The sequence below is a fragment of the Coccidioides immitis genome (assembly GCF_000149335.2).
Source record: "Coccidioides immitis RS genomic scaffold supercont3.6, whole genome shotgun sequence".
Classification (NCBI taxonomy): domain Eukaryota; kingdom Fungi; phylum Ascomycota; class Eurotiomycetes; order Onygenales; family Onygenaceae; genus Coccidioides; species Coccidioides immitis.
This window is the reverse complement of record NW_004504312.1, coordinates 1,955,157-1,976,522: the sequence shown is the minus strand read 5'-3', so window position 1 is coordinate 1,976,522 and position 21,366 is coordinate 1,955,157. Positions and strand designations below refer to the sequence as shown.

The following is a 21,366-nucleotide window of genomic DNA, read 5'->3' as shown; positions in this document are numbered from 1 at the left end:
TGGAAGTCGGGGATCGGCGATCGTGTTCCAACTGCGAAAACCAACAGCCAAATACCCGCTCACGCACCGTAGACGTGTTTGACCGGGAGATACGGGAAATTATCAGTGAATTCAGCTGCGCAGGACGTCTCTCTATTACTCTGCGAAAATCGATTACTTGGATTACTTCTTGATGCTCTACAACCCTGTCCCCCAACTCCAATGATCCTCGCGGTCGTCGCTGGATATTCGATTCCGGAATCGCCGAATTGCGTCATAAGTTCTACAGATGAGAACGGCCGACTCAGCTGGGCCTAACAGATGGAAGAACGCAAGAAGAATCGCCAGCTGACTCTGACCGCCCGTTTACCTTGACGCTCTCCGATCGACGGGCTGATTGTACGCCCAGAAAAAGCTCGGAAAGCGACGGCGAACATACTTAACAACATGGTCATGGAAGAAGAGGGCAGCAGGGGACTTTTGTACCAACTGCCAAGTCAGCAGACATGGTTATCTTTTTTAATCTTTCTCAATTGAATTTAGGATAGCCTCTAGAGTACACGGTGCTTCCGCACCCCTCAATCTCCAACGAATAACGGTTGGGCCAAAATACAGCGAATCCAACGCGGATCCATCCAAGATAAGGGGAGTCTCACAAAATATTCTCTCTTTCCCCTCTCTCTATTGGAAGTTCGAGAGAAACAAAGCTAGTGGCACCGACGAGACGAACTGATATCGACAACTCGAAGAAGGGGCGGGTTGGGAAAAGGCAAAGAAACTGCACAAGTAACGAAACCACGCGGCCGAAAGAGAGGGACTGTACAAACACTTGGAAGATCGAGAAGCAATTCAATAAACTGGAGAGTCTGAAGCCTTTTTCTTTCTGAGGCTGGGGAATCAATCTTTGAGGCAAGGAGAAATAAAAAGGGTGGCGGGGAAATTCGTAAGTTTCGTCAAGAGAACACTGGGGCGAGGAAAATTGAGCATCTAGGTTTGGAAAGCCAGCATATTTGAAATATACATGCCTGTTATGGCGAGGAGAAAAAAAAAAGTTCTGTCTCGTACTGGTGGCAGAGCAGAGCTCGGGGGAATCGATAAAGGTCAAGAAGAGATTTCAAAAGAAAGCCGACACACATGCGCGCGCACACCTGCACTCACTTTCTCTCTCACATATGAAATATGCCGCTTCGCAAACAATGCCCAAGTAAGATAACCACTAAAAACAGATGCAGCTGGATGGAGAGACAGAGAACGCCGACGGGCCACAGAACAAGGGGTAAAAAAAAAAAAAAAAAAAAAAAAAAGGGAAAAGAAAAAGAAAAACCAAACACATAGGAAAGCTCCAAACCTGCTAATCAAAGGACGACGCAAATGGGGGATTCGATAATAGATAACACACTCTTATGGAAGTGAAGAAATACGGCAAGGATAGCCCGGGAAGGGGGAAAAACTGCGATTAGCTGCCTAGATTAGAACGAGATATCCCGCCTTTGACCGATATAAGCAACATTTTGATCACATAACAACGCAGCAAGAGCAGCTCTTCTTTTTGGGAGGGGGTTGTTCTTGCATGGGACTGGGCCCCGGTTTCGCACTGATGGACGTCGTGAACGTCGGTTCTGTAGCGCTAGGGATCAGAGAAGGTATTGATTTGTAACCTGAGCGGTCAGTATCACCTTTCCCGGGATGGTCTCTCATCTCCGGGCTCTTTGGCGGTGATGGTAGTGACGGCAGTGATGGAGGCGCGAAAACAATGGGACAGGGGTCTTCTTCCTTTGGCAGTTCGGGCTCTGCGACGGGAGATGGAGGCTTCTCATCACGTCGAATGGCCAATGGAGCAAAATCCTTGTCGTAGGTAGACGGTATCCTGCCCTCCTTTTCCCAGAGCTCTTGCTGGAGCCTTTTCGCGTGGGTGGGAAGCATCTGCTGGTCTGGTGGCAGGCGTGGATCTGGCTTGTACATAGTCGCCAGCCACGGAGGATCCCCTTCTGGGCGATTGAGTCCGGTTGGGGGCCGACGCTCTCCGGATCTTGTGCCCGGACGCTGATTCTGGATGCTACCGTTGCCGTTGCTGGCGGCCGCTTTCTTGTGGGTTCCCGAACTTTTCCGCGTATCTTGGGTGCCGGAAGCTTTACGGCTCGTGGCGGGGGTCGATTTGGCAGAGTGCTTCGCCTTGGAAGGTGAATTCTGCAATTGACGACTCGCAGTGGAGGGTTGGGAGCTTTGCGGGGGGGTTGTCTCGATCTGCGGCTCTGGGGTCTGCAACACGCGGGGCGCCGATTCGCTGAGGCGTCGGGTTTTTGAAAACGACAAGGTATCTTCATCTCCGCTGGTCACCGTATTGTTCCTAGTTCTGGGGAGAGGAGAGTCGCGGCCCAGGTACTCGTGAGGAATGGGGTGAGGGCTCGAAGCGAGAACCGGAATCCGAGACGAGCTCTTCCTCAAACCAGGCATGCGGTACACTCTTGACGACGACGCGCTACCACCATCTTCATAGGGATCAGCCGCGATTTCTTCTGGTAGACGTGGGTCCTCGAACACGGCCGGCCCAACGTCTTCGTCCTGCGGACCGTCGTCGATGGGAATAGGTGAAGCAAGCCGTTGTCTCTTATCCTCGTGGATGGTGGGAAACGATTCGTTTGGCTCCACGCTTCCATTTGTTCCAATACTCTGGGACTCGTAGCTACGGCCTCTTTTGCTGTCTGATCTATGTCTCATCAGCACAGGATCTTGAGCTTGGATACCGAATTGCTGTAGCTCTTCGCTCTCGATCTTCGCCAGCTTGTCCCGATGAATCCAGTGCGAGTCGTCGGGCTCTTGGGGCCGGTAGTAGCCTCCCTTGTCCGGCTTTGGGTCCGTTGAATCCATGATACTGGATGAGCTGCGATCTGCCGGCTCCTGTTCATAAAGGTCCAATAGACTGTCTGAGTCGCTGCCGCCGGGGCCTAGACCAGTGTCCATCCGGCTTGATGTATCGCCCCGATGAGTTGCTAAATAACCCTGATCCTGGAGATGGCCCTGTCTTGACCCCGATCGCGACAGGGTGCCGGAAACGGGGGTTCCATTCACGGCGTCGGAAATACTGTTCTTTGAGTTGTATTTTGGGTGGGGAGCTGTAGAATCGTGGGACGTTCGAGGCTTGGAAGGGGCGGGATTCGTGGACTACGGGGAGTAAATAGTTAGCAATTAAAAAAAAAAAAAAAAAAAAAAAAAAAAGAAGAAGAAGAAGAAGAAGAGAAGAAGAGAGAGTGAGAGTCTTCGGGGGGTGAAAAAAATGTAAAAAATAAAAAAAAAAAAAAAATAAAAAAAAAAGAGAAAAATTGCGCCAAGTAGAGCAACTTTCGACGTACATCTTGTCCATTTGAAGGGGATTGATCCCATGGTCGCTGGCTTTCCTTCACACTGCCGGGCGATGACAGAGCATCTGCTGAGTTGTTTGCAGCAGTCTCTGCCATGCCAGCAATAGTTTTCTGAATTGACGCAGTTTTAATGTGTCAAGACCCAAGCACACTTCCTCTCGGTGCGGTTGCGTCTGTCCTGATCCGGATCCCAACCCCAACGTTTCTCCCTCAATGGGCCAGTCGTTATGATCCCCGAAGCTGTGCCTGTTCGGGGGAGGGAAGGGATGGCTTTGCTTGCCGGTCAGGAGGGAGAAGCTAAGCGTCCCAAGCGGGGAGGAGGAGGAGGAGGAGGAAGAGGTCCGGTGGGAAAGGAAATATAATTGCAGGGATAAACTATGTATGGATGGTATGTATATGTATGGCGATAAGGTAGGGGAAACCCTCGATTGCGCAAAGGATGAAAGCCCAGCGGCCCGGGACAGCCCGAAATTCTGAAACTGATATTTAAAGGAACCACACTAGGCCAAGGTTCGTCCGAGCTTGAAGACGCGATCTGGGTGTGATCGTGGGCGCAAAACAATATTCTTTTTTTTATTTTTTTTTGGGTTCCTTTGGCTCAGCAGGCCTCGACCCAGCGGTATCGGGAAATGTAGCTCGGGACGAAGACGGCCGTTGGTCGTACGGAAAACGGGTTTGGAGGGGTGCGGCGGACAGGACTAGGGCAGGCGAATGCTCATTGCATGGCAGTTGTGGAACCGGGTTTTTGTTTTGTTCAAGGACTGGACTGACGTTTGGAAGCCGTCGAATAGATTGCTGGAGAAGAGAAAAAATACACCCCGGGGGACGAGAACTCTCCCGCAGAGCGCGTACGGTGATCGAAGAGAAGAGGAAGAAGGGGAGGCCTCCTTTTTTTTTTTTACTTTTCGCCAGGGGAGGCTGAGGCAGTCGACACTGATGGCGACGGTGATGAAGATAGGGACAGTTTGGGGTGCAGAAACAGAGGGAAAAAAAGCAGCCAACCAGCAACGAGAGATGAAGAATCGAAGAACCAGGGGAGCCAGCCAAGGAGTGGTAAAAGGAAGGACGATAAATGAAAGGGAAGGGAAAAAAAAAAAAAAGAATGGTGTGCCAGACTTCTTCCTCTTTTTTGGTTGGAGAGATGGGCTGGTGTGCAGGAGGAGCTTCAGGACGGACTCTTTCGACACGGCAGCTTCTGGCTTATGGATCGCTTGCTGGGCTGTGAGACATGGACAGGGAGGGCGGTGGTCGTCGACGAGGTCGCTGATCGTCGCCAAGAGCGCGAACGGGCTGGTTAAATAGTGGTTGTTGAGAGCTTTGTCCACTCTTGCAAATTAATCTATTAGATCAATGGCTCTAAATTACTCGGCTCCAGTAGTTAGACTAAAAGATGAGAAGCCGCCTGCTTCGAGTTGCAAAAATAAATAAAAATAAATACAATCAATAGTGGTTAATTAACGGCAGCCCCGTTAATCTCCAAAAAAAAAAAAATAAAGAAATAAAAAAATAAAAAAAGAAATAGGGGTTGGCCCGTCTTTGCTGTCTACATCGAAGCTCTCACGCGGTACTCGCGTTCGGAGCATATCATATCACTCTACTCCGTACAGGCATCTTGCGTCTCTTTTGGAAGTGCGATGCCGCTCTTTTCGATCTGATTTGAGGGACGTCTGTCTTCTTCCCCCCGTATGGCAACACGCGCCTCTGATTGGCGTGGTTTATCTCACTCCGCAGCCCGCTCTGCAGGCTCAATTGCCCAGTAAAAGCAGTTCCGCTTCACTTGTGCTCATGTGAGCCAGGCTGGCCGTATTAATGAAAATGCACAGCTCAGATTTTTGCCACGCAGAGCTGGAAAATGTATTACATTCTGTCCTGGTGGTATATAAAGGAGGCCAAATGACAGATGGTTTGGTGGGTGAGATGAAGCTTGTAAATGCACCGAATGTCGAGATCAATATCATAGCGATATATGTCTTTATGGTCCCAAAAAAAAAAAAAAAAAAGAAAGGAAAGGAGAGAGAGAGAGAGAGAGAGAAGAAATGAAATATAACAGCCGTCTCATGCAACAAGGATGCACATCTGTTCTGCTTTTTAATGCTTCGTCATCTACTTTGTATGCTGAGCCACATGGGCAATTGAACAATTGTCAGGATGCAATCATACCGCGTAGCAGTTTTTGAAGGAAAAAAAAAAAGAAGAAAAAGATGTAAAAGTATGCCCACAAAGGAGAGAGCGAGAGCGATAATGATTAAAAGTAAATTGAGCAGAGAAGCTGGTCATGACATAGTATCAAAAAAGGATTAAAAAAAGGAAAAATTAACAAGCCAAGATACCCTTCTATGCAATTATGTATTTCTGACAAAAAAAGTTCGCAGCTCCTCAACTCCATCAAACCAAACCCGTTTCGATGGTGCCGATGCAACTGGGAATGCTTTTCTTTTTCTTTCTCTCTCTCTCCCCCAACCCCCCCCCTCTCTCTTCTACTGTCTCAATGTTTGGCGGCAGCATCAAGGCTCTTGAGTAGACTTTGGACCTTCAAAATGAGCGCCTTCCTCTGCTTGCGAGCAACTCCATCACCCTCCAACTCAACCCCATCGGCCTTGAGCAGGACCTGGGTCATTGCAGTCTCGCTTAGCCTCTTGTGCTCCATCTCCAAAGCTTTCTGGTCGTGCGGCGGCTGCTCGATGTACTGCCTGATTAGAGGCTTCAGAACCTTGTCCACGTAATCATCTAGAATCCTGAGCTTCTCCCGTGGTGTCTGCGAGGAATTGAGCATGGGGGACGGCGTTGGCATGCGAGACGAGGGCGTAAGAGCGGGTGACATGGGGGCAGACAGCGGGGACGAGGGTTTGCTCTCCGTAGGGTGTGGAATATGCGGAGAGATCCGGGGTCGAGGCGGCTGAGAATGAGATATTCGTGGCTCGCTGCGTGGGCCAGCCTCGCCTTCATCCTCGCGGTGCCTATCGACCCGGGCGTCTTTTCGTTTCGACTGGGCTCTCCTTCTCCTCCCTGGCGGGCTGGACAGCCGGCGTCGAGGCTCGCGCTCGTAATTGGTACGGTACCGGGCGAACTCGCCCACTTCAGACTCACTGGTCGAGTCGTCATCAGATCCAAAATCCTCCGAGACCACACACATTATCAGGGAGTTCTGCTTCAACCCCACGCTTTTAGCAGACGCATTGTCGTCCTTCAGCAACCGGCCCTTGTACAGCAGCTTGATCCGCCTCAGTCGACTGACGTTCAACACGTTGCCGGCCGCCCTCCGCACGTCTCCAACCGTCAGGATGCCATCACCAATTGCAAACGCGGGGAATTGGAGCAGGTAAGACTTCGTATGGTGTCTCAATCTGAGCACATCGGGCTCCCGCTCATCGTCGTCGTCGTCGTCGTCGCCGTCGTCATCGTTGTCGTTCTCGACATCATCATCTTCGTCGTACACGTGCTCGCCGCCGGCAGCACGCTGTGGACCTAGATCTCTCATCGAGTCCAACCGGCCGAACGACGGTCGACGCCAGCCAGCGCCGAGCTCCTCGGGCCCCACGTAGTCAAAGTCCTCGTCCCGCACCTGGGGAGCTCGGAAGAACGCACCAAACGGCGAGGGGACATCTCTCCACACGTTCGAACGTCTCCAGCTGGTCATTGTGATGAGCAGGGTGGCCAGGAGGACAGCTAGAGCGGTGGCTGCGAGGGCGAAGGGAACGCCAAGGGAGGATGAAAACGGGAGGAAAGGGAGGAAGAAAGCAATGCGAGACGAAACGGCGGCGATGGACTGCGAGGTTGCGGTCTCCAGATGCAGAACGGAAGCGTGGAGGGCGGGGGGGAGGTTAGACACCAGGGTGGTCCAGTACGAAGCGACACTCGCGCGTACGGAGGGGAGCAGGGCCAGGGTCATAGATCTTTTGGTGCTGGGGGGGAATAAGAGAGGGGGGGAGGAGGAGGAGTGGTGGTGGTGGTGGTGGTGGTGATAGGTGTCTGGGAGCTCGGCAGCACGGGGCGTCAGGTCATCTCAGCTTGGATTCCTGGAGAGGAGTTCCAGGTGGAAAGGCTGCAGTCATCGTTTTTTCGTAGGTTTGAATTCGGTGACAAAGATGGTTTTTTTCCTCTCTCTTCTCCGACCGCCATCCCAGCGCTTGTTTCTGGAAGACGGTTATTTAACACCAAACACCCCGTGTAATCCCAATACCGCATAATTACGCCGTTATTATTAATCGAACAGCGTCGTGATGGCCGCCGCTAAGCATTGATATAAACAGCTCCCAGTGCTGAGCCAAGGGCGGGGAGCAGGTCGCGCATTGGCCGGCGCCGTGCGATCCCCGTCGAGTCGCCTTGTGACAACAAAGAGCTGCGTGCATCGAGCGTCATTGTGGGAAGGCTGTTGGCTGTTGGCGCTCTACACTCGGCTGTTCGGCCAGGACCTACATACAGTCTCTCTCTCTCTCTCTCTCTCTCTCTCTCTCCACGCAACACAGGCCACAAAGGCAGCGATTCCGCTATACGGAGTAATTACTACTAAATACATATTAAATAATGTCTATGTGCACTAGAACCGGTAAAGAGATGTCTCCGAACAGAGCCCATATAACCTCCCCAATGCTCTTTCAATTAAAAAAAAAAAAAAAAAAGAAAAGAAAAAAAAAGAAAAGAAAGGAAAAAAAAGAACAAAAGACGAAAAAGAAAAAGGAGGCTAAATTGCTGTACTCCTCCAAAACTCCGTCACCACATTAAGCTGTGTTAATTGTACACCGAATCTGCAGAACGCCGCGCGCACCCTAATCGGGCTAGGGACCAAATAACCGGTTCAGCCCGCTTGAATTCCCCAAGCCTCGACCTTGCTCCTCCACATCGTCGTCGTCGTCGTCGTTGTCGTTGTCATGGTCACCGCGCATCCACCTCGGCCGTCTGAGCTCGGAATCCACACGCTGGAGCCACTTTGGCTTGCCAGCCGTCTCAAACGTATTCTTAACCCTATGGACGAACGACTGGAAGGGACTCTCATCATCTTCGCCGTCGTCCGAAACCGGCTGGGGAACGTTTATGCCCCTGCTCGTAGCAGAGTATTCGTACTGCGGCAGACTACTGGATGATCTGTGTGAGGGGGGAACTCGTAATGTAGGACCTCGACGCGGGACGGTATGACCGTTATCACCAGAATCGGTGTACCGATTGCCGGGGACGGCTGAACGAGAAGAGAGCCCAAGAAACCCCGGACCGCTCAGCTCTTGGTTGATCAACTCGCGGCCTTCACGCCACGTACCGATCCCAACACCGGTAGGGTCATCCGCAGCGCTGTCCTCGCCCTCGAGTAATCCGAATCCCAAGGCGTTTCTGACCTTGCCGTACATGTTGAACAGTGTGGCGGCGACAGGAACCAGTATGAAGATCGGAAAGAAATAGTCGAATCCCTTCCCAAGCGGAGTTAGATCGATAAAGCGGCCGAGGAAGGCGTAAAAAGTGGTCTGATGTTGAACGTTCCGGGAGAGGAGAGTAAGGAAGTTGTACGCCAAGGGAACGGTGAGCCTGGCTATCAGGCCGGCATACCAGCAGGCACTCTCGCCGTAGGTGTTTCGCCGCACAAGAGCGCGGTTGCCCCAGACTTTTGTGTCAGTTACGCCGGCGAAAGCGGCCGAGCACATATAGAGCAGCCAGCCCGAGGCCACCATCTGGCCGAGAAAACTAACTGTCGCCGTACCATGATAGGCGTGGGTGACACTCAAACTGACAATCGAGATGCTGGGTGCAAATGATTTGACAAATTCTGACCAAACAATGCAGGCGGATGCGATTGAAAAGAGACCAGCGCATACGATTCGGACCGCCGGAAGGACATGGAAATGGAGCACGTGGCGAAGGTATGGGGTCAGGAGTGGACGGCGGTGGGAAAGAGTAGAATGCGACGTGTACCGGCTGAATTCGAGGTGTTTTGAAGTTGAAGAATCGATGATCGCCTGGCAATCGGCTGCTTCCTGCACAAGTCGACTCCAAGCGTCTGTGAAGCGGGCATTCTTATGGCGCGCGCGGTTCAGATTTCTCGTAAGCTCCGCCAGGTATCTCTCCGTGATAACGACGGGGCCGGTGGGCCTTGATGCATCGGCCAGAGCCAACTGAGGGGGTCGGGCCCCTGGGAAATCTGCGCCTTCCACCAGATCGTCTATCCAGTCCTGCAGGTCTAATGGCACGCTCGTTTTGCGCCTCTCCAGCTGGCTCACTTGGGCTCTAATATCTTCAAGGCTGGATTTAGCATCGATCAAGCGATCGTATATCAGGGGAGCCCGGGACTGAAGACGCCGTAGCCTATTGCCTGGGTTTACGTTTCTCCAGAGACCCCTAGGTATAGCCACGAGACCGTGGCCCATGAGATAGATAGCCAGAACCAAGCCCCAAACGTAAGCCAAGGCCATGACAAGACTCTTCAGGGAGCTAAACCTAAAGCCATTCTGGATCAAAACGTATACAAGGCCGACTATGCCACAGGACAACATAAGGAGTTGGTAGCGGGCGTTCGATCGGAGGGAGTAGGCGATTCTGGCTCTCGGTGTCCGATGTCCCGAATCAACGTATTCGCCAAGTAGAGGGAGAATCAGCCTGCATTTGTTTGAAGTCAAACAACTGTCAGTTCGCAGTCGGAAACAAAATTTTGGGTGGGCGTGCTCGAATAGAAAGAGAAAAAAAAAAAAAAAAAAAAAAAAAAAGGAAAAAGGACCATACCATGTGAGAACGAATGTAAGCCAGTAGGTTATCCGCCAGGAGACAAGCATCACGCGGGACGGAAGCCATATTCCTGACGGGGAGCTGCCGGACGTGCTCGAAGTGAGATCGATGGGGACCAAGAGAATGACGCTTGCAGGAAGCGCAAGGGCCAGGAACACGGGCAGGGCGAGGTACGCTGGCGTGCTCCGCAAGGGCAGGTAGTGTCGGAGGAGGAGGAGAACGAGGAAGAAGATGGAAACGACGGCAAAGGCCGCAAATATGCCCGAGCCCACCGGAGGAGGCCGGGCAGTCTGGGGCGAGAAGAAAGCCATGATGCGTGTAACCCGACCGAACCTAAGACGACAATGATGTTTGAATGGATCCTCCACCCTAGATCTGACGGAAGCAGCTCCCCGAGTTCCTCCCTCGTACCTGACGCCGTGAAATGTCGCTCAGCAACTTGGTATCATCGAAATAACCGCTAATAGAAAAGCTAGCCGCCGGAGCGCTCATCTCCGGCGCTCGAAGAACCAAGGCGAAAGAGGGAGCAAAGCATAAAAGGCCACTTTCTGAAGCAAATGATTACTCGGTAACTAGTAGTTTAGTTGGGGGGGGGGGGGGGGAGGTTGGGGGTTTTGGATGCAAGGGGGAGAAGTTGAACGAACTGCTGTTTGCTTCTGCTGCGGGCTTCGGATCGGTCCTTTAAGGTTGGAGGAGTGAATTTTGGGGCCGGACGGCGGTGACGTAATCAGCTGTAGAAGAAAGTCAGGGTCATGTGACTGCGTATTATGCATTGGACGTCTTCCGTATTTTACAACGGTTCTTGGCGTAATTACGACTGACTACAGTTGCCAGTCACGCACTATTTTGCTGCTGTATTTTGTTTTTTTATTTTATTATTTTTCTTTATTTTCATTTGCATTTTATTATTTATATTATTTATTATTTATTATTATTTTATTTTTTCTTTGTTTTTAAAATAGCTTTTTCAGAGTACGGAGTTCCGTAGTATGGGAAAGAGGAAATACATTACCTGGGAATTGGAGCGAACGACAAGTCTTTTTTAGCCAGTGAGAGGGCAAGCCAGCCGCGGCTGGAGCAGATCACTCAGCGCGCTAGTCCAGATCGGGAAGTGCCAGCAAAGCGAAGGCTAAGCCTAATCTGTGGCGCGACGCTGGACGGGCTGTGATTGGCCAGGGCGGGCTTGGCGGTACTGTTATTTTTTTGGTTATTTTTGTTTTTTTTATTTTGGCTTTTTCTTTTTTTATTTTGGGAGGGAAAAAAGAGGAGGATGGAAAGGGAGGAAAGGCGGGGGTAATGTGCTATGTGGTAACGTTACGGCCGCCTGCCTGGGCCTGGGGCGGGCTTTCCTGTACTGTACTGCGGGCGACGGCGGGCGACATCAGCGTATTGCACGTGTCAGGCCGTGTAACTTACCCGCTGCCCGCTAGTCCAAGTTACAAAATAGTTAAGTTATAACTTAACTAGTTAACGAACTCACTAACAGCGCGGGCTAAGACACTTGAAGGCCAGCGAGAAACCAAAAAAGCAGCGCCTCGTCCAGACCACCAACCCTCCAGACCGAACAACCTGGACGGCTTCAAAAGAGGCGGATCTGTTTTTGTTCGTTCATCTCCCCTCTTCTGCCTCGTCTGCCCATCGTCGACATTCCTACTCTCGCCAGGCTTTTCTTTTATTTTTTTTATTTTTTATTTTTTTTTTTTATTATTTTTTTTCTTTTTGTTCGTCGGCTCCAGCTCTTTGGTGACGGCCTGACGACTCCCCGCCTGGGCTCCGCATTCCCTCCCTTGATTGCTCCGTGGTCTGGGGTGCCTTGTAACTTTCCAACCACGGTGTGTGCGCCTGTGACCTAGCCGCCCCAGACACAGAATGCTTGTCCAAACAGCTATGCTTGTCTTCCTTCGCCTCCTCCTCTAGTTAACTCTTGTCTCTCGCTCTCTCTCTCTCTCTCTCTCTCTATCTCTTTCTCCCTCTCTCACAACCATCTCGTTTCGCCCTCCTTCAAACTCGTCCGCCTTGCGTCTTCGATACACACGTTTCGCCCGTCTCTTGTTCCGAGCGGTTACAGCCTCACCCCACCGCCCTCCAACGGGCTGGTGGAAATCCGCTCTGCCTTCTTCCTCCCTCCCTACCTCCCTAAACCCTTCCACGTCGAGGTTGGGAATCCCCCACCCCAGGTTGTTGGCGAACAGACATCGCGTCGTACGGGCCGATCCTCTCTCTTCTCTTCCAAGACAATTCGCTCCTCTCTCGAATTCTCCTGGCTCCTCTTCTCCCCCCGACTGTCTCCGATCTGACGCGTGAAATTCTTACAAACCCGTTTCGAGAAGTATCTCCGGTGAATGAAGAGGTTCAAAGCGCATTTTCGCGGATCTTGCCCTTCCGCTGAATTGGTATTCACTGTTTCGAAATGAATCCCGCAAATCTGCCAAATAGCGGCGCTGCGGGGGGGCCGATGCCACCGACCGATAAGCCTAAACCCGACAATAGTCAGATGCTGCTGAAACATGTTGGACAAGTCATACAGGCCCAAGGCCCATTCACCGGTTGGCGAGAGTCGGTGCCCATACAAGAACGTATCGTGAAGGTTTGCCAAATGTAAGTTTCCCTCTCCATCTCTCTCTCCTTTCTTTTCTTTTCTTTTTTCTTTTTTTTTCCCCTTCCTTTCTTTTAAAGTAGTCACAAGTGTTGGATCGATCACCTACTTTTTACCGACCCTCCCCTGGACCCAGGCGTCACAAACCCCACAAGTGAAACTTCCTACTGCTTTATTGGAAATAGATTAACTTCTTTTTCTCAAGGATATCTTCTTTACGCTTGATCCCAACAGTGGAAGGTCGTGTTGCTATCAGCGCGGCCCTGAAATTCGAAGAAAAAGCCCTTCGAGAAGCTAACTCAAAGGTTTTACTCCCTCGAACAGCTCTTTGGGATCAAGTGCTAACTCGTTCTTGGAAAAAAAAAGCCGGATTACGAAAGAGAATGCAACGAGAAACTCTTGCAACTTCGTGATAAGAGGCAACAGGCTATCATGTCCCAGTCCAACCCTCAAGTCGGCTTGCCCATCAATACTCAAGCGACCCAAAATCAGATGCAACACATGTTTCCAAACGCAATGCCGCGTCCCACCCAGGGTACCCCCATGCCAATGCAACAACAGCAGGCACTTAGTGCACCGCCGAACCAGCAACCGTTGCCCCAACAAGCCTTCCTTCAGAATCCACAAGCCCGCCCTGTCTCCATGCAATTACGCGACGATATCTCCTCGCTAAGCCAAAAGGAATCCCAATATGTTTGCCATTTTGCCGACCAGCTGGCCCAGAAGACATCACCCGCCGACATGGAGAAGATCAAAATGAACCTGCAAAACATGACTGCAGACCAGCGACAGTTCTTGAACCGCAAAGGTCTCACGCCCATGCAGTACTTTTTTCGCTGCCAGGCTCTGAAAACCTTGAGAAAACATAGGCAGGCCATGGGTATGGCTAGCCCTCAAACCATGAACCTCGATGCCGCAAACACTGCAGGTGGTGAGCGTATGATGACTACGCATCAAAGGCAGCTGAGCCAGCCTAGCATGTCGTTCCAAGGTAGCCCCGCTATGCCGATGGCCGGCCTAGATCCGTCGTTCTCTGGAAACGTGGACCATGTTCAGCCCCAACAAGTGGACGCCCTTCGCTCGCAAGAGACTGGACAGCCCGCCATGTCTGCGCATAATCCACAGATGATGAGCCATCCGCCATTCGGCTCCCAACAGGGAGCATTTCAGGGCCCTCACCCGAATATTAACAGAGCCAACATGAATGCGGCCATGATGGCTCAGCAGCACCGCCAGAATTTACAAAACGCTCAACAAGACAAGCTCCAACATGCTGCTCATTTCCAAGCTCAGTCCGACGCTCAAGCGCGTGCGCAGGCTGCAGCGAAGGCACAGAGAGCAATATCATCCCAGGCAAATCCTCAGATTCCACAGTCGATGCCGCAGCAAAACCCAGCCGTCTCGATGATGAACCGACCAGGAGCGCCCGTTCAAGTTCCTCAGGGAGGAATGGGCCCACAAGGTCGACCGTACGCACGACCGGGAGGTATGGGCCAGAACAACCAGAATCCCATGCAAACTCCGCGCCCACCGATTCCTCCTGGGCTTCCGCAGAACGTGCAAAACCACTTGGCTCAACTACCGCCCGAACAAGTGAACGGAGTGCTTCAAAACTATCGTCGCGCGATGGCAAACAATCCGGCGATGCTTCGACAGAATCACGGTGTTCCTGTTCAACCCCCGATTCCGGATTCCGCGCAGATGGCCCAAGTACCGTCATCGAACATGGTAAATGACCCCAATATGCGAGCATCCATGGGAATGCATTATCCCCTCATGAACATGGGCGGGATGCAGCCGCAGCCCGGATTGCAAGGCCAGCAGTTCCCCATGCAAAAGCCGAATCAGCCGTTTCTAGGTTACCCGCAACCACCGGATCCTCGTCTTGAGTACCTTCAGCAACGCAGTAGTACCTTCACCATGAACGAGGACCAGCTTCGAGAAATGGATAAAGTTCCTTTTCCTTTTGCCATATTTAACTCTAATCCAGCCGTAGCACAAGCGTTGCCAAAAAATCTCAAAACTTGGGGCCAGCTGAAAATGTGGGCGAGTAAAAATCCTCAAGCGCTCGGCGAGATCAGCGTGGATAGGCTCGCAATGCTTCAAAAGCTCCATTTCGGCCAGATGCTTAGCGCCCGGAGAGAGGCTGCCAACCGTGCCATGGGACAACCAACCGCTGCTCCACCAGTCGGAATGGACCAAAGCGGTTTGAGGCAGCCTCACTTCGGCCCTCAGCATATGCATCAACAGCTTCCCGGCCAACCCCAAGTGCCTCATGGCATGCCGGTTATGCGACCCATCACCGCCAACGATATTCACATGGCGCGCCAAAAGCTTGGGGCCCATGTTGAAAAACTCAGCGATGATGCACTCCGGGTGCTTCTAGAGAAAAGCAGGCACAAGCAATACATGACACAAGCTGCACGGAATCGGGAAGCTGCACAGGCTTTGGCAGCTCAGTCCATGAACCAAGTTCCTGCTCCTGGGCAGATTCCAGTTCCGACTCAGCCTCCACAGCATATTCCAACAACTCAAGCCCAGCCGCAGGTGTCACAGCCGACTTCGGCACCCGGGATGCCCTCGATGGACAGTAAATCAGGACCTCAAAATGTAGCCAACACGGCGCGTGCAGCTGCTGTGAAACCATCTCCCAAATCCCTGAAAAGGCCGAGTGTTCCTGACACAGAAAATAAGGCACCCGTTCCACATCAGCCTCAGGTTCCTACGGTCCCACTGGGTGGTGGTGGTGGCCAGCCACCACAGGCCAGCCCGGCCCAGTCTACACGTGAGTCGATGGCCGCTATGAGCCAACAGCAGCGACCGCAGTGGGAAGCGCACCTCCGACGGCAGCAAGCCCAACCTCGTATTTCTAAAGATGCAGCGGATGAAGCATGGGCCCGCCTTCCCGAGCCGCTAAAGCAGATGTATGCAGAACTCGTCCGAAATGATAACGCTGTCGTGCCGGTTGCGATGACGTCTGCCCAAAAAGCTGCAGTTACACAGCAGCTCCGAGAAAACACGTACATGCTCAGCCGTATGGACACTTTGGTCCAGTGGATATCGAAATTCCCAGGCCAAGAGAAAAACGTTCGGACATTGCTGCAAATGGTAGGTCGAAAACCCCACCACTCCACTCCCCGTAGTACCTGTTTCGCCCCGGTGATACTAACTCGAAACGCAGAGGATGTTGCTCATGAAGCAATTCAAGGGCCCCGATTGGACTCTGGCCGATCATTTTACGATCGCGTCGGATTATCTGGCCAACGCCATCGCTCATATTAAGAAATGGTTCGCTGAGATGATTAGTCGTGTTCAGAGTTCCCGACTAAGCCAGACATCTTCAAGGACCGCTGCTGTACAGCCTGGGATTACACAACAGGCTTCTCCAAAGGGACCCACACCTCTTAATGCGAGCAACCTGCAGCAGCTGGAGCAGCAAGAAGCTGCGCTTCAACGTGCCAGGAAAGCTGCCCAAACGATTCCCCCTGCCCCAACCACGGTGCAGCCACCGTTTCCTCTCGGAGCGACATCTCCCCAGGGTGTCCCGCGTGTCTACGGGCCGACAAGTGTCACTCAGGAAAGCCTAACCCTTCCTCCACCCAAGAGACGGAAACCAAACCAGGCTGCGGCAAAGGCGCCGGCAAAATCTGCCGAACAACGATCGCCGGCTGTGAAGGCAGAGACACCGGCTGCTCCAGAGGCGAAGAGACCCGTGCCAGTTCCCAAGGACACGTTCAAATGTTCGATCGTGGAATGCAAATACCATATCAAGGGATTCCCGTCTCAGGCTGCGCTGGACAATCATGTCAACGAGGAGCACAAGCCAGAGGAGCCAATTACTAATGCTCTTGATTTCGCGATCGAGAGTTACAGGAAGGGTCTCGGTCTCGATAAAGCCGATAAGAAGCCGTTGGATGCAAACGAGCAAAGACCTAGGGACTCTGCAACTCTAGGGGGCAAAGCACAACAACCCTCAAAGCCGGGCATGAGCATCACCCCTTCGTCCTCGCAACCTATGGCTCAAACCTCCAGCCTCGCTGGCGCCAAATCAATCTCCCCTTCATCCCTACAACGCAAACCATCCCAGATGAGCAGTGCAAAGGAGCACCAGGCAACCTCAGCAGAACTTAAACGCGTCCCCAGCAAAGACTCCAAGAAACCTCCCGGCAACACCGCAGAGACAGGGCTCTCTCCGCCCGCCGCCAAGGACCCCTGGGAGGATTCCCCCACGTCCCTCGAGGCCATCCGCTCCACCTTCGGCGAGCTGGCGGAACAATCCTTCTTCGACGTCGGCTGGGACCGCGTCGACGAACTGCTCCTCTCCGATGCGTTCACCGCCATGCGCTCGAAGGACACCCCGCAGTCCACGGACGCCAGCGCCGTCACGCAGACCCCCCAGGACAGCGATGTCTCCAAGGACGAGGATCTTGATATGGTGATGGACATGGACGATAGCTGGGCGCTGCCGGAGTGGGTGAATCTGCCGGACGATCTGGAGGGGAGCTTGTATATGAATGAGCCGTGGGAGCCGATCGATTGGGATGCTGTGGTGGCGGGTGAGTTGGAACCGGGCCGGGCACCGGGTGAGGACTTGGTGTATTCGGTGTAATCTATGTTCCTTTTTCCTTTTTTTTAATTCATTTTTCCTGATTGCTTTAAAAAGGGGGACTCCTTTTTTTCTTTTTTTTTTTTTTTTTTCTCTGATTTTTTGTTGGCAGGAGGGAAGCATAAAAACATCTAATAGATACCATGGGAAATGGATATGGGAAGCCCTTTTTTTTTTTTTGTTTTTTATATATATATTTTCTCTTTTTTTGTACTGCTTTGCACTGTTGGAAGAGCAAGGTGTCGGGGAGTTCTCCTTTCTTTTTGTCCTGCGAAGTTATTACTCTTTGTGTGTGTGTGTATAAAAGAAGCTATCATGTCTGCATATATTCAAAATTCAAAGTGCTTCACTCTTTTTTTTGTTTTTTGGGTCTCCCTCTCTCTCTCAGCCCACTCAGATTCATTTCCAGGAGGAGAATATTGAAACAAAATCAAAATTATTGGATTATTTTAGATCCCAAGTACATACAATCAATAATACAGGAAGAAGTGAATGCTATCGCATAGCAATCACTGAGAATTTTAAGGAATAAATAATATTTTCACAAAAAGGAAAAAAGAAAAGAAAAAGGCAAGCAAAGTCCCGTTATCCAGCAGAGAGCCCTCCCCAATAAAGTAGAAAGGAAAAAGGGGAGAAAAAAATAAAAAGAGAGAAAAAAGAGAAAACGCGTCATAACAATTTTTCACATAACCCCAGTAACTACCGCGATAAAAAAAAAAAAAAAAAGACACAACCATCAAAGGTGAAGGAGGAAATGCAAAAGAAGAAGCCCGTAAAGACCAGACACCGGTCCCGCAAAAATGAAAAGTAACCCCAGGCTCCCATACCTATAACGCCCATCCTCCAGAATTAGCAAGTCCGTTCATCATGATACTGGCATTGAGTCCTTGGGCTTGCGTAACAGGGCAATCTTTATGAGCCAAGAGCAGGGATTTGAGGGTGACAATCTCTTCGCGTAACCTAGTGACAGTTGTGGAAAGAGTGTCGTTCTCTTGGCTATACATTTCAACTTTTGCTTGCAAATTCGCAAGCCATTGCTTCTTTCTTTGACGGCATTTTAGCGCGGCAACTCTGCGAGACAGAAAAAAGAAACACCCTGTTAGTATTAAAAATGAATCTAGCCAGAGGATATACGTAAGGTTGGGTAGGACTATGGAAAGTAAAAACACACCGGTTACGCTCTAGGAAATTCTTGCGCTTCTCATCATCTGTCATCTTCTTAGGGTTGGAAGTGCTGCCTTCACCCTGGGAGGGTTTGACGTCTTCCTCCTGAGTTTTATCGACGGCTCCGTTGGCGCCCTTGGCCTTCTTATTCGGTCCTTGCTTCGTGTCTTCGGCCTTGCGGCGTCCGTTGGCAGCAGTCGACGCCTTGGCGGCAGGCTTCTTTCCTTTGTTACGGCCATTTGCCTTTGATTGCTCCATTGCTCCGTCTGAAGCATCTCCGTTGAGTTGGGGGTCGGTGACATCACCGTTTCGTGCAATTCCAATGCCACCGTTGAGGGGCGTATTATTTCTGGAGTATGCGCCTCGAGCTTCGGAGCCTGGCTGAGAGCCGGGATGAGGATATGGCACATTGTCAGCCTGCCCTCCCTTGGCGAGCATATAGAGACCATTGGCAGCATCCGTGGCGTCAGGGTGGGTGAACGGATCTATCGGTGGGCCAGTCTTGGGGATCTCCATATTCGCTGCCTGCTGAAGAAGCTCAGGGTCCTGAGGGTTTGAAGTGGGCGCACCGGCACCGTTCTTCCTCGCAGCGTTGAGGGCGGTGCGGTGGAACTCCAGCGTCGAAGGTGTAGCACCACCACTCTGGAGCTGCAGCATGGACGTGCCACCGGGACTAGGGGCCGGGAACATGGTGCCTCCACCACCGGGGGTGAGTCCAGTGCGGAGAGAGGACTCATTTGGGGTGGGAAAACCTCTGCCGATGCTATCAAGGAAATCATTGGAGCCCGAAGGCCCAGTGAGCATGGCCGGGCTTAGAGGTCCGGCTCTGAGGGAGTTGGCCCAGCCAAAACCTCCAGCAGTGGTGGTTCCAGGTAAGGAAGGGGAGGTGAGGGCGGCAACAGGCGGTAGAAGGGATTTTCCTGGAGTTTCGGCGGAGGTGTTTCCAAATGACTGGTCGAATGGATTCGGTTCCAAGGAGAAGTGACTGGTGTTGTGCAGGGTGGAGAAGTAATCAGTCTCCGATTCAGATTGACCTGGACGGCGAGGGCCAGGCATGGGTTGTTGTGACTCAGCAGCATCGGCGGCGGGTTTGGGATCCTTTCTGTCGATGTCCTGGACATCTGGGGAGGCATTGGCATCAATGAGACGAAAACAACGTTATGATTGGACGAAGCAAGAGAAAACAAAACTACGATAAGAGTAATTTAAGAACAAAAGGGTGAATAAGCAAAAATAAGAAATGATAATAATAAAAAAAACAAAAAATAAAAAATAGAAAAAGAAAAAAGCCAATTGCCAGTGAAGGATGGGAAGATGCAGGTGAGGAGGAGGAGAGCTTACTACTATTCTTCAACAGCGGATTGTTTGCGTCGAGGGAGGAATCCGGGCGGGAAGCCGGGCGGCCTATTCGAGGCGAGCCTCTCTTGGCGAGGGCGGCGGACATGATATGGGGAGAGGGTAATTAAGATTCAAACAAAGGAAAAAATAAAAAAAAATTAAAAAGTGGGAATTAAAAAAAAAAAAAAAAAAAAAGCAGCCAAGGGGGGGTGGGAAGAGGACGGGCGGAAGATGACGACAGGGCGCGCAAACGACCCAGCGAGTTTAGACGGGGGATGCTAAGAGGCGGGCGTTTCGCGATAGCGTTTAGGCTGTCTGAGCGGCGAAAAAGCAATAAGGGGCAATGAGGTCAGCGGAGAGAGTTGGCTGGAGGAGAGATATGGTTTGTGGGCGAGGGGACAGCACGATGGTTGATGGAAAAGCAGATGGACGGGCGATGGTGGATGGATGGGCGAAGGACGATGATGTAGGATGACGGAAGGAGAAAATCTCGAGGGAAAAAAAAAAAAAGAAGATCTGACGACATAGTGATGTCGTTGTGTGCATTAAGTAAGCACTAGCGCCTTGGCGGCCATACAAAAAGGTGGTCGGGAAAATGTTGGGAAAACAAAAGGATACATATCAGTGTTCAAGAGGAAATTACCAGAGAGATGCACCGGAGAGGACTCAAGATGGGAGAGTGCTTGGGTGATTGGGAGTGCCGACAGTGCTTGTTGATGGGCTGGGGGCTCCTCTGCGACAGGCGATGGGGATAAAGGGATTCTGAGTCTCTTTTCGCCAGACGCGCGACACGAGACACGCACGGCAGCTTGATGACCAGGGCTGCGACCAAAAAAAGTCCAAAAAAAAAGGGAGAGAAAAAGAGAGAGAGAGAAAGAGAAGAAAGAGGAGTGTAACTACTCGATGATCGTGCTAGAAACAGAGACGTGGGCAGAAAGAAAAAGCTATCGCATCACTCACCACCTGGTGGCCTGCCCAATGCATGGAAAACAGAGCAGAGAAAATCGGTGGAACGGGGTCGGCTCCCTTCAGCTGGAGCCGTCAGAGCTGGACGACGAGAGAGACGAGAACACAGCAGAGCACTGGAATTGGACACTGAGACGGGTCGCGAGGAGAGGAGAGTGTGAGTGAGTGAGTGGGAGAGTGAGAGAGAGAGCAGAGAGAGAGAGAGAAGAGTGACGTAGGCGTGGATGGGGGGCAGGGATCGAAGACCATGAAGACTTAAAAAGAACGAGGAGACCAGGAACTTTTTTGGCGATGCCTCAGATTTACGGGTCTTCCACCACCGAGACTTCCCGCAGCCACTCAAAAACAACTCTGGCCACTTTTCCCTGGTTAATCCAAGCAATCCGGTTTGGAAGGGGAGTGGGAGGGAAGTGGTACTTGGACGGTACTCGCTTCTCCCGCCCAGTCTACGCCCGCCTGCGTGGTACCGAACAGGTACCATTTCCAAAAAACCCCCCTCCCCGGCCGATAGACTCCGGGGGGGAGCAGAGGGGTGCCAGCCAATCAGAGTGCCTGGAGCGCCGTTTAGGGTTTGAATTGGCGGCTGTGATTGGCTGGATCTGAAATCCTCCGGCAAACTTAGCGGGTCTGACTAAGCCTTCATGGGGGGGGGG

The 21,366-nt window shown here is 51.8% G+C and overlaps 8 protein-coding genes across 8 annotated transcripts; 2 read left to right on the top strand and 6 right to left on the bottom strand.

Moving 5' to 3' along the window:
- Window positions 1-59: 59 nt before the first annotated feature.
- CIMG_13733 (uncharacterized protein) lies at window positions 60-428 on the bottom strand (the record flags this gene model as incomplete). The annotated part of the gene is made up of 2 exons (XM_004446333.1): window positions 60-262; window positions 419-428. The coding sequence occupies 2 exons, from the start codon at window positions 426-428 to the stop codon at window positions 60-62; spliced, it is 213 nt and encodes a 70-aa protein (XP_004446390.1).
- Window positions 429-1,494: 1,066 nt separating this feature from the next.
- On the bottom strand, window positions 1,495-4,146 carry CIMG_03704 (uncharacterized protein; the record flags this gene model as incomplete). Its single annotated transcript, XM_001244262.2, has 2 exons — window positions 3,330-4,146; window positions 1,495-3,141 (listed from the first exon to the last, which is right to left on the bottom strand). Exons 1-2 carry the CDS (start codon window positions 3,432-3,434, stop codon window positions 1,495-1,497), a joined length of 1,752 nt encoding a protein of 583 aa, XP_001244263.1. The 5' UTR covers window positions 3,435-4,146.
- A 1,245-nt stretch (window positions 4,147-5,391) lies between these two features.
- On the bottom strand, window positions 5,392-7,276 carry CIMG_03702 (BAG domain-containing protein). Its single transcript, XM_001244260.2, has one exon. The coding sequence runs from the start codon at window positions 7,225-7,227 to the stop codon at window positions 5,824-5,826; it is 1,404 nt and encodes a 467-aa protein (XP_001244261.2). The 5' UTR covers window positions 7,228-7,276; the 3' UTR covers window positions 5,392-5,823.
- Window positions 7,277-7,820: 544 nt separating this feature from the next.
- Window positions 7,821-10,354, bottom strand: CIMG_03701 (LMBR1 domain-containing protein; the record flags this gene model as incomplete). The annotated part of the gene is made up of 2 exons (XM_001244259.2): window positions 7,821-9,917; window positions 10,041-10,354. The coding sequence occupies 2 exons, from the start codon at window positions 10,352-10,354 to the stop codon at window positions 8,114-8,116; spliced, it is 2,118 nt and encodes a 705-aa protein (XP_001244260.1). The 3' UTR covers window positions 7,821-8,113.
- Window positions 10,355-11,956: 1,602 nt separating this feature from the next.
- Window positions 11,957-12,406, bottom strand: CIMG_03700 (uncharacterized protein; the record flags this gene model as incomplete). Its single annotated transcript, XM_001244258.2, has 2 exons — window positions 11,957-12,336; window positions 12,361-12,406. The coding sequence occupies 2 exons, from the start codon at window positions 12,404-12,406 to the stop codon at window positions 11,957-11,959; spliced, it is 426 nt and encodes a 141-aa protein (XP_001244259.2).
- Window positions 12,407-12,453: 47 nt separating this feature from the next.
- Window positions 12,454-17,248, top strand: CIMG_03699 (uncharacterized protein; the record flags this gene model as incomplete). Its single annotated transcript, XM_001244257.2, has 4 exons — window positions 12,454-12,641; window positions 12,845-12,944; window positions 13,006-15,747; window positions 15,821-17,248. The coding sequence occupies 4 exons, from the start codon at window positions 12,454-12,456 to the stop codon at window positions 17,246-17,248; spliced, it is 4,458 nt and encodes a 1,485-aa protein (XP_001244258.2).
- A 498-nt stretch (window positions 17,249-17,746) lies between these two features.
- CIMG_03698 (bZIP transcription factor) lies at window positions 17,747-19,853 on the bottom strand (the record flags this gene model as incomplete). The annotated part of the gene is made up of 3 exons (XM_001244256.2): window positions 17,747-18,316; window positions 18,417-19,530; window positions 19,751-19,853. 3 exons carry the CDS (start codon window positions 19,851-19,853, stop codon window positions 18,073-18,075), a joined length of 1,461 nt encoding a protein of 486 aa, XP_001244257.1. The 3' UTR covers window positions 17,747-18,072.
- A 300-nt stretch (window positions 19,854-20,153) lies between these two features.
- Window positions 20,154-21,316, top strand: CIMG_11170 (uncharacterized protein; the record flags this gene model as incomplete). The annotated part of the gene is made up of 4 exons (XM_012358264.1): window positions 20,154-20,213; window positions 20,373-20,434; window positions 20,599-20,874; window positions 20,932-21,316. 4 exons carry the CDS (start codon window positions 20,154-20,156, stop codon window positions 21,314-21,316), a joined length of 783 nt encoding a protein of 260 aa, XP_012213687.1.
- Window positions 21,317-21,366: the final 50 nt, after the last annotated feature.

Coding starts and splice junctions, on each gene's coding strand:
- CIMG_03702 (XM_001244260.2), bottom strand. CDS start 7,227: ATGACCCTGGCCCTGCTCCCCTCCGTACGCGCGAGTGTCGCTTCGTAC.